The sequence below is a fragment of the Brettanomyces bruxellensis genome, chromosome 3 (assembly GCF_011074885.1).
Source record: "Brettanomyces bruxellensis chromosome 3, complete sequence".
NCBI classification, from domain to species: domain Eukaryota; kingdom Fungi; phylum Ascomycota; class Pichiomycetes; order Pichiales; family Pichiaceae; genus Brettanomyces; species Brettanomyces bruxellensis.
The window spans coordinates 435,161-446,448 of record NC_054684.1 but is presented as its reverse complement, the minus strand read 5'-3'; the positions used below and the strand labels follow the sequence as shown (position 1 = coordinate 446,448).

Genomic DNA, 11,288 nt, shown 5'->3' with positions numbered 1-11,288 from the left:
AAAAAAAAAAAAAAAAAAATTAGACCTTACATAATAATAAGAAAGCTGCAAGAGGATGAGCAGAACGATCCAATAAACAGAAACAAAACAAGAATTATTATTCATTTAGGGGGTTGATGGGATATGAAGTCAAAATCAGAATTAGAATCTTGGACAAACAAATTAAATGTATTCTGTTGATGACAAAGAAATCTTCACAAAAAAATGGCTTGTGTAGCATTTAATTGAACATCTTTAGAGTTATTCAAATTAAAACGGTCTTTTCAAAATCTCATGACAAACCGTTAGAAATTGAAATGAGGGACTAGAATTCCGTAATGTCTCTATTTCATTGGCGCAGCGTCAATACACATAATACCCTGATGCCCTCCAGCTTTCTTCCCCCATACGCACAAGAAATTAATATTTTACGGGGGATGATGGACGGGGAAAAATTAAAATTTAGCGTCATTTCTGTATCTTTAATGGTGTAGAGAAGCTTTTTGTTTCGATGATTTTTTATAGGCATGCATGACATCGCATTGACAGCAGTAACTATATACTTCTTCTTGGTATCTATATGGTTAGTTCAACAAAATTGAAATGAGAATCAATCGAGGACTTATTCAAAAGGCTGTTGCTTCCTTGAAGACTGGTGATGATTCCACAGTAACGTCTCTCTTGAAAGATATAACCGTATCTGATGTTATGAGCATTAAGAAACTTGCAGGTACGAAGATTGCCCCTCAAAAGGATTCGAACAATGACAAATACACACAACCAGTGTTCTTAGACTCCGGAAATGTGGATTCCGCTCAAAATTCTACAGTCAGTGAAAGTATAAACTTAAGTCATGGCACAAATCAAGATCAACTATTCCGCAAGGAGCTTACCAACAATTCTCCTGTTTTGAGAGCATTTCAAAGGGAATCTTTGATTAACGGGAGAGACTTACTATCTTTAGTACTTAAGGGAAATAAACGCGATATCGGTTTGAAGGAAATTATTAAGGGTCGTTTCTCTGGGCGATTGGTTCCTACAGGTGACTATTTCATGCTTTTCAACGATTTCAACAGCGCAAAGACATACTTATCAGAAGTGAATAAGTACGACAGGCGGCTCAACGGAAACTTCATTTCATTCGAGTTTGTTCCCGATGTTTCTCTCTTTCTCCGTTTCATGTTTAGTCCCATTCTTCCAGACATGAAGTATTTTCCTGAATTGCTTACATTGGCCTTTGAACAGACAGGATTCAAGAATGGCAAGGAAACTGCCGAGGAAAAAAAGAGAGCTGTCTCAACCTTTAATGATTATTTAGTCAAATCGAGGTTGACTTGTGTTCGTATGTCCTTCGATCCGTCGGCGACTGTCATCAGAAACTTGAATGAAAGCTTTCTTTTGAAAAAAGCTGCAGATGAAAACATAAAACTTGCTGCAAAGAGGTCATTTAAGTTTATAAACAGGTGGAACTGTGTGATTTTTAGAAATGTCCCACGCAATATGAATCCTAGAGTCATCAAGAATTTTATGTGGGATTTGAAATGGTATGAAGTGGAGGAATTGTGTATTCGAAAGACCACGAAAGATCTCATGCATGGTTTGGACACTTACGTTCTTGTTTTCGAAACCCGCAAGGATGCACTTAAGTGTGTGAACAAATGTAACAATCAGCATTTGCTTTATAATGATCAACTTCCGATAGTGGAAGCCGAGCTTTTAGATGATATTCTCTGATACGTATCATGCCATACGCTCTAGAAACAATGCTCTATTCACATTTTATATTGGAATAGTACCAACTGAGGTGTATATTTTTTCATATTGATATTGGATGCATCATGATGAGCAAATGCGTTATTGTAATTGGATTTGTGACAGAATGCACTACGTCAGAGATGAGGGAATGTGGCTGATTTGGAGATCGCAAGAAAAAAAAAAATGAAAAAGGAGAGGTTCAAAATTACAAATGTATAATGCTAACTTTTTTTCGCTGGTCACTGATAACACTCAGGCACCAACATTTGTTAATTCGAATGCTTTGGGCAGACTAATTATGTTCGATGTTAAAGACCAAAATGGATACACGATTTGGGCTGGAATTATTCCTGATATTTCAATTGGCTATGCCTACTTCACTGAACCGGAAACAATGCTAATTAAGCAATCTGAAAGCGTGGTCAGAAATTTAAACAAATTCTTATCTTCCAATCCCGGGAGTATGCTTGACTGGATAGTGGTACATGTATTTAAGTACGAGTCTGCTGGTCTAGTAATCGATATGTTACGGAGAAACGGGTTTGGTCCATATATAGGAAAATGTAATGTGTTGCGATGGAAAAGTGGTGTATTGGTATCACTAGACGTTCAGGTTCACTTTGATCCGCTGGTTCAGGCAAAGATTTAACCGTAAGATTCAAGTGCATTTTATTTACAAACATGATAGAGCACAAACTACTATAATATATTCGTACTTATATGCTATTATCATCGCTAATCGTTTTATGCTGTAATGTTACATACAGGAAATGTGGCTTTACGTGCTGCAAACTTACCGTATTGTTGTGCCAGTCACTAATAAATTCTCCTTAATGAGATTTCCATCTAAACGTTGGTTATATTTCTCCAGGCCACTTTCAATATAGTGCATTTCTGTTTCCCCTCAAGATCGCCGGAAGAAGGATCGACCTTGGAAAAATCATCCACAATTGTATACTTCTCCCAAGTTCCCTTAAATTTCCAAAGTAAAATTATCGTGTCACTATCGGACCAGCCAATCACACCTGTATCTTTATATTCATCTGCCCGATTGCCGACATTCTTTGAAGCAAAAGACCAAGTCGACCGAAAGTATTTTGGCAGAAGAGGGATACCCTTGAGAAAATGCATCTTATTGCTTTCACCATCCATCCTTTTTCTACCATCTGTAACAAATTTGTTAGCCGAAAATGTAGGTCCTTGTTTCTCAGCCACACCTGTATTCACATCCCTTAAATTGTAAACATGCAATGTATTCTTGTCACTAAGAACCGCTAGTCTGGCATCATCGGGTGAAAATCTCATGGATGTAACAAGTGCTTTATCTATTCCCCGTCTAAATTCGTATAGAAGTGCACAATTCGACGTATCGTGAATCCGTATGATGGTTCCCGTAACGCTTGCACTGGCAACCAATTTCCCAGAGTTCGAAATGCATAGGCTTCGGATTCCTGCCTTATGAGCTTTTATAATTGACACCAAATTCTTGTTTTGATTTTCCGGTGATATGTCCGCTAGCTGAATTTGACCCTCAGATCTTCCTGGAAATGCCAAAATACTGCCGGATTCATTTATAGAAAGATCGCAGGCACCAGAGTCATTTGTGTATGTTTCAAACATGCTTATTAAATTAGGCTGACTTCTAAAGGCATAAACTGCCACTTGATTCTTTGTGATAACAACAATACGGACACGTGAGAGGAGTACATTGAGAATTGGGTTCATAAACTCCAAAAATATAGATGGCTTCATCTTAAGATCATCCCATATACAAAGCTTGTTAACAGGGAAACGAGGTCGTTTTCCTCCCCCGACTAATGCCACATAGTTTGTTCGGTATAGCATTGATACTATTCCAATACCATTATTTCCACTTTTGGACTGAAACTTTCGACGCATTCGAAGCTCCATTGGTTCTGTGCTGTACACTTGAAATCCATTTTCGTTGCAAACCGCAAAGCATGATTGATCCTGGTTAAACGATGCATTGAGCAGCTTTGGCTGACTCATTTTAGATGGTACTTTTAGGGGGTGCTGGGCATTCATCCTCAAAATCCCTTGCACTTACGTACAAAAATATGTATACTGTTTAAATATCTCTTCTTATTCTAGCCTATGGCGGATTCGTTTCTGTGCGGCATAAGATATGATCAATATGCAAAACATTCTCATCCATACACCGATATGTTTATCTAGCATTCCTTTTTACAATTATTTGTATTTCTTTTTATTTTTTTTTGTTGGTATCTTTTGCCGAAGGAGTTCGCTCACATAATTCTGCTGGATCAGTCCGTCTCGGATTTCCTGCTCTTAATCATTCACAAATAGAACCAAATACACATAAATTAGTTTCACTGGTTATATTAGTTATCCCAGTAACCTGACAAATGTTTGTGTGTAACCGTAAGCCAAATGATCATTAGATTTCAATATGGATCTAATCTACATCAGCAAACCGCTCCATTGAGAAGTGAGACCTCGTACTTCAGTCTACTATGATTCAGAAAATTTCATGCGATACAATTTAGGTGTATTTTGACTCGCATGCCTTATAAATCACTACAGATTCCTCCTTATTTTGGTACTCAAAATAATTACAACTGCGTATGTGAGAGATGGGATCACTTACATTGGACTAAGTAGTTGAGAGACAGACAGTCCAGGCCATAAAGCGCCAAATGATTATTCACATCTATTATCATCCCATTATATTATTTTTGGAGATGATAATGTGGATTACCGGTTCCGCGGTGGCTATAATACAATAATATATATTTTTTTTTCTATTCAGCGATATCTGGTGAATTAATTGCCAAACCCGCTTCCCCTCTCTAATTCACATTATTCCACGCATTTCCGTGGATCCACAGTGAATTTTTCTGATTCTAGCTTTAATTCCGTTCGATTGCATTATAGACGACAGATTTGAAGACAAGATTCAGCACAGATTAACCACTACCAGCAGACTCATTATCACTATAGCTTTTTCTTTACTGATTCACACTATATATAGTACACATTAGGCGAGGAATAGATAGGGGAAAAGACCAAGGCTCTCCAAAGATTGATCTGCCATCTACAATTTCAATTTTTCAACAAGTCTTGAAAGTATAGCGTTGCAAATTTTCTTCATTTTCTCGTACTAAGACAGTTGTTCACAAGCATAAACTCTATCAATGTCACAAGACGTGGCATCAAAGTCTGTTTCATCAGGAGAGATGCCCTATCCAAAAGATGTGTACCCACTTAATATTACAGCCCGGGACTATGACAATACATTCCAAGCGATCAAAGTTCAGAGGGAAACAGCTCCGAAGGTAAAGGCCGAATTTCCAGATTTTCACATATGGAAACACACTTCCATGGATGACAAGCGGATGTGTAAGCATCTTCAAAAAGGTTATTATCAGCCGTCTGTTGTTTCAAACGAATGTCATTCAGGACGACAGATAGTGAGCCAGCTTCTTCATAGTGCAAATGGTTCTGATGGTCTTAAAAATGGTACCGGGACTTCGAAAGACAAAGGTAATGTGACCAAAAGAAAGCTCAACTTGATGGGTGACGTAATGATGAAAGCATTGATCGAAAGACATAAAATGAACAGGATACGAGGAAAATCGACATACCGACCTCCGCCAAGAGTTACTTTAACAGAGCATAAAAGGGAAATGTGGATGCGGAAGTTGGCTGATGGCTCTATACCATTAAAGAAATTGTCAAAAGCTGTCCCCCATGGGCTTCGAAACAAAATGCTCTTGCTACAATGCTTGAAACATAACATCCCAATTTCCAGAGCTATCTGGCTCATCAAATGCATTTCCAGCAATGAACAACGACAACTCAAGAGAAGAGTTTCAAATTCTGGTTCTGTTTCCCTATTGGTTGGTCAATGGACTGTTGAATGGACCGAACAAGTTTGTATGTTCTTGGAGCATATATACAAGAGCTGCTCTGACGGCCAGAATAAGGAGAAGTGGAAGTTGTCCATGGATTATGGTACGAAGTTAGTTAATGAGTTGTACTTTCAAAATTTGTTGAACAGGGAAGTTTTCCTATCATGGGTTGTTCAATTTCTAGGCAAGCTGGTCAAGGTTAAAGATGATTTTACCTCAAATTTGTGGCTTGTTTCTATTCATTACCATGCCATACGCTTATATCTATTTCGAATTTTGAAGATAGATTACCTGTCGAAGGAATTGGTTGAAAACATGCTACTTGTTGTTGCTAAAATATATGAAACCGGGTACGAGGATGAAAATGAATACATATCACATCTTTCCGATAGGTTCAAGTACTTGGTTCGCTTCCTGTTCTATTACAACTCCGGAAACTTTATTATTCCTTCAAATTGGTCGTACTTAAAGCCATATTTGAGAAAAGTTCTCACGCAGGACATGGGTGTGGTGAAGGAGCAATTTAACCTCATTACATACAGAAACGAGTCTCTTATGATGGATGAGTTTGATAATGGATCTCCCAATAGTTCATCGGGGATCTCTGAAATTCGCTGCTACAATGCTACTTCGAGACTCATCTACAAACTGGATAACTACTGCCCTTGTCACTTTGATGATACTGCTACAACGAAAACAGATACTTTCACACCTGAAAAGCCTGTGGCAGCAGACTCATCCTTACACGATATTAACTCGCTTCGAAATCTTTCCAAATTCATATTTTCAGAATCTAGTCTTGGCTGGAAGCAGGCGTTAGATACCGCATTGTATTGGGCCATAACAAAAGATTGCGATTCATCGTTAAGCTTTCAGAGAATATGTTTGGTGTGCTCTATTTTACAAACTAAACTGTTTGCTGTGTCTACCTTGAAACGTTGGAAATTCGAACACATCAGAAAAGATGTCATTAGGGAACTTACTGGATTCGTGTATAAAACTGCTGATGTCTTTGGACTACAAGCAGATCTAGCATCTACAGCTGATAAAAAGCCACAGTCACAAGTCATGGCTTACAGCATGACTAGCTTCCTTGTGCTTATAAGCAGGTTTTTCCAACTGGGGCTGTTCTCAATGACTACATATTTGAGGAAGCTCATAGCATCTGGAATCATTTATCTGTCATCTTCGTTGCATTCATGCCGTGCCCATCTTATGATTCTTTATTCTTTATCTTTTCTAAGCGATGATAATTCAAATAACTTGATTATACGTCTATCAGAAAGAACAAATATTACTATTCCAAGTGAAATGGAAGCTAAATCGAAGAATTATGCAGAAAATTGGCTAAAGAGTTTTCTTGAAAAGGTTTCCAAACAGGGTTCTTGCAGTGGTTCATTTGATTCGAAGTCTGTTGTGTCTTACGAAAGTTATTATTCGCTTGTTGAGTATTGCGGCTGGCAAAACGATCATGATCAATTTATGTCGATTGGTTTGAAACTCCAGCTTGGATCTCATTTGTTGTTGGAATTGCAAAATGTATTCAACGATTCATCGGAAAATATCAATTTAAACGTTACCAGTTTTACCATTTTGTACAATTTATTCAAGTGCCACTTCTATCGGTATCCGAGGTTTGTTTATATGCTGTTTAAAATGCTGGACAAAGAACGGGTAATAATTCATGATGATGAAACCATGGCTGTGCTGTTAAAGACTACTATATACAACCAAAGGCTTTTGGATAGTTATTTGCTTAACGAGTCGACTACTGTTTGGAGCTACGTTCTTTCCTGTCTCAATAAATGGATGAATGAAGACAGGAAATCTTTTAATCTTGCACGGTCGTTGCAATTATCACGGATTAAGCTGGAGGGTCTTGAGATTAAACCATTGGATGAGGTGTTTAGTTGCAATGTTAGCCAGGAAGAGCTCAATGAGTTGGGTATAAGCTCTGTGGAACGGCTATCAAAAAGTGCAGAGTTTTCGCATAGTTTTACCCAAATTATCACAAGCTATTTTAATGTGATGAAAGAATTTAATTCGCATTTTAAGATTCCTGTGTTGGAGCTTCTTCAAAGTTTACGGATTTGGAAGCAGGAAGATTTTGATAACTTGCTGGTGATGTACATTAAAAAGACGATTCAGCCCACAATAACATTGGACCATGATACCGACTTGAAGCTCATATTAAAATTAGTCATTGATAATTTGTTAACAATATCACAGGCAATCAAGTTGTTTTCCACCCCTTCTGATGGTGCAAGCAACGAGGATTTTCATTCAATGTTGTATGACATTTTGTTCATACAAAGTGACCATCTTAAAGAGCATGAGCATCTACTTTTGAAGATTGAACGTGCTCGATATCGTGAGGCATTTCCGGACAGGTATTACCAAATAATGTTTCAATTCATTGACTACAAATCGTCTGCATCTATGGAGAAAGGTAGAACACCCAACCAAGATGTTGATATTGGTGAAGTTGACGGAGTTGTCGTTCCTGCTGATGTTATTACTTCAATGCACGACCTAACGAGTGTATCTGTCAATCCTCAACTTGAAAATAGTGGAACCCATGATGAGTTTTCGGCCAGTGGAAATTTGACTGGCAACACCGATATCGTTAATTATGTTTGGTCTTTGTGTACGACCCATTTCAGTACCTTCATTGAGTTACTTTATTCCGAGTCTGGGTTCTCAAACTCTGAAGCAGTGTGGAAACTTTTTTATGAAAACATCTTAGCATTAAAATATAGTGATGAAGGTACTAAAGCAAGCGAGTTCAATCTTCAGCAAATCATGAGGAGAGTGAACTACTACAATCTTCATATATGCCAATGGCTTTTCAAATGTATGGTGGAAGGAAGATTGAATCATGCAAAAGGTAATAATAGCTTAAACAACGAAGTGATGGGTATATTAAAGCAAACGCTAACTGCTTTCGTTAACTTAGATAAGGCACCAGACGACTATTTAATTGGAGAGTTGTTCGAATATTTGAACAGCAACGTTAAATTTATGATCTTATCTTCAGCAGAGGATTTATATTTGGGCGGTAGAAGCTTCCCACAACTCTTGGTGGGAAACGGTAAGGATGCCAGTAAAATTTTGGCAAGAGTCATTTCTTGTTGCTCAAGATTAGAGCAGTACAAGGTTGGAGAAATTCAGATGTCAGATGAGTTAGTGTTTTCATTGAATGCATCTTTGGAAAAAATGATTTCGTACTGTCACAAACTGGAATCCAAAGGTGACATATATTCCTCTAACCTTAATAGCCCGATCGAGCTTATTTCAAAAATCATATTGGTTCATAAGGGCTATTTGGTTGCTCTAATGATGAGGCGGTCCTCGAACTTGCAGAAGGATATCTTGTTAGTGAACTTGCTCAAGCTTTTCAGAACAAAGCTTGTGGATAAGAATCTCAAGCTCAAGAACTTACTATATGATATCTTGATATCGATCAAGACATTGGTTTCTGAGTACGTTACAAAGCAGTATATGACGCAGCAGGCAGGACAACAACAACAGTCTGGACAAATGGGATCGCCTTTGGCACGTACTGTTTCAACACCTGGAATATTTACAAGTATTGGTTCACCTGATTATTCGCCGGGTACAGGAGGATCAACAATCGATTCTGAGCTGTCTCCAAGAAGAGGTGCATTTGACTCAAAAAGGTATCAAGGTCTACCTTCAACATGGAATGATATGTTGACTATCGAACCACAGAACTTCAGTCTCAGGCTCAGGTTGTTAGCCTCGAACTTTAAGCTGGAGGATTATCTCGGTACAAAAGATGATGAGTACTATTTGATGGACAAGGAATCCGGATTAATTACGAAGTGTTATTTCAAGAACTTTGACCTAATCGAGGATGCAAGTCCTTATGATACGATGAACAACAGTAGCTTAGGCTTGCAGTTGTTTGATTGTGTTATTGAGAGGAGAAATCCGCAGTAGGAATATTTATAGATTAGTGTTTTGTTGTTCAATGAGATGAGTAAGACTGAGTAAAACTGAGTACGGTTGAGTAAGACTCTCGTTTTGATATTAAGTAGATAGTAATTAGTATCACACCTTCTGAGTACATAAACGTATACAAAGTACCACTTAAACGGTACAGCAATACACAAAGCAGAACACGAAGTACTACCACCAAATTTTTCATAAACCCAAATATATGCCTGTATTTTCTTGCTATATAATGCTATAGATTTGAATCAAAAAGAACCTGCAATAAAAAAATACAATTAGAAGCAGACACTTCTCACAAACCTTCCATCTATGGTACTAAAGCAAGTTACTCATAGAGATGCAAGGACGGTACCAACAGCGACGATACCTGCAAAAAGAGTGGTCAACTTTGCATTCGAACCAGAGAAGTTCATGATTGGAGCAATAGTTGCAGCACCTGCGGAAGATGATGAGGAAGCTGCTGATGAAGCTGCAGAAGAAGCTGCAGACGATGCATCAGATGAAGCAGCTTCACTTGAGCTAGCAGCTGATGAAATAGATGATGATGCAGCTGAAGAAGCAGAAGAAGCACCAGAGGTAGCAGTGGAGTTTCCAGCAACGTTGGCAGTTCCAACAAGGGAAAGAGTGGAAGCAGAAGCAGAACCTGAAGAAGCCATTTTTATTATGAATGAGTATGTATTATTAGTAGAGTGTTTATATTCAGAGTAAACTTCTTGTCGAAATAACCACGCAGGGAGTAAAAGAGTTTCTGTACTCAATTCCTGTACGAGCTACAACATTTTTCGAAGGAATTGAAGTGCTTATATAGACAGAATTCCAAGCGTGCCGATGAAACCTATCATCCGGAATTTTTTCATTTTAGGAAATGCACCGAAATTCTAAAAATAGGTACTCCTGATCCGAATTCTGAAGCATACATACAAATAATGGCGAGAAAGAGCGCGATTTGGCTGAAACGCTCGAAATTTTATGCATTTGGTGTCTGGCCTATTCAATTAATTTGACTATTATTCTCTTACAACACTACTGTGTGATCCGATGGTGTGGGTATCCTCCAAATTACGAAAATAGCCGCTTTTCAAATTCCCTCGGTGCCCTGGAGTATCGTTAAATTAAAATAGTCCTCGCAAGGCCAGAATGAAAATCTATCAATTCTACGATGTCTTCTCGGTTTCACGAAATGTGGTTGTAAGGGGTTTCGTAACGGGCAGAAAATTATTTACGAATTCATGAAGTACTAAGTCTCTCCAATGCAAAAGCAAAGCATCGATGTCTAATTCACAAATATGGTATTGGTGTATCCAGATTTGAATAATTGTTAACATTTCAAAGGAGGCACGGCACGGTAACCGTGTTTTGAAGAACAAAATTGGCTTTGATTAAATATATTTGGCCCCTTAACCTGCTCCGCGATTTTGCAATTTATTGGAAAAACTTTGGCTCTTTCATTCCCTAATAATGCGTTTTTCTCCAAAAAAAAAAAGTCCAGACGCGGGTCGCGTTTTGATTCGAAAAAATATTTTTTTTTTCTCGAGCAATTTGGCATGGCCAGCCACCACCCCTTTGCAACTGTCATTGGCCCAAAATAGAAATCTAATTGAATTTCGCTCAATCGGGGAAAAATGGCAAAATGTAAACATACATTTTGGGTACGGATGTATAATGACTTCAGTCTACTTTCAT

The 11,288-nt window shown here is 38.1% G+C and overlaps 5 protein-coding genes across 5 annotated transcripts; 3 read left to right on the top strand and 2 right to left on the bottom strand.

The window, feature by feature from the left end:
- Positions 1–582: 582 nt before the first annotated feature.
- On the top strand, positions 583–1,713 carry BRETT_000176 (uncharacterized protein; the record flags this gene model as incomplete). Its single annotated transcript, XM_041278748.1, has 1 exon — positions 583–1,713. The coding sequence occupies one exon, from the start codon at positions 583–585 to the stop codon at positions 1,711–1,713; it is 1,131 nt and encodes a 376-aa protein (XP_041134943.1).
- A 232-nt stretch (positions 1,714–1,945) lies between these two features.
- BRETT_000175 (uncharacterized protein) lies at positions 1,946–2,383 on the top strand (the record flags this gene model as incomplete). Its single annotated transcript, XM_041278747.1, has 1 exon — positions 1,946–2,383. The coding sequence occupies one exon, from the start codon at positions 1,946–1,948 to the stop codon at positions 2,381–2,383; it is 438 nt and encodes a 145-aa protein (XP_041134942.1).
- Positions 2,384–2,580: 197 nt separating this feature from the next.
- BRETT_000174 (uncharacterized protein) lies at positions 2,581–3,744 on the bottom strand (the record flags this gene model as incomplete). The annotated part of the gene is made up of 1 exon (XM_041278746.1): positions 2,581–3,744. One exon carries the CDS (start codon positions 3,742–3,744, stop codon positions 2,581–2,583), a length of 1,164 nt encoding a protein of 387 aa, XP_041134941.1.
- Positions 3,745–4,910: 1,166 nt separating this feature from the next.
- Positions 4,911–9,590, top strand: BRETT_000173 (uncharacterized protein; the record flags this gene model as incomplete). The annotated part of the gene is made up of 1 exon (XM_041278745.1): positions 4,911–9,590. One exon carries the CDS (start codon positions 4,911–4,913, stop codon positions 9,588–9,590), a length of 4,680 nt encoding a protein of 1,559 aa, XP_041134940.1.
- Positions 9,591–9,934: 344 nt separating this feature from the next.
- On the bottom strand, positions 9,935–10,261 carry BRETT_000172 (uncharacterized protein; the record flags this gene model as incomplete). The annotated part of the gene is made up of 1 exon (XM_041278744.1): positions 9,935–10,261. The coding sequence occupies one exon, from the start codon at positions 10,259–10,261 to the stop codon at positions 9,935–9,937; it is 327 nt and encodes a 108-aa protein (XP_041134939.1).
- Between the last annotated feature and the right edge of the window lie 1,027 nt (positions 10,262–11,288).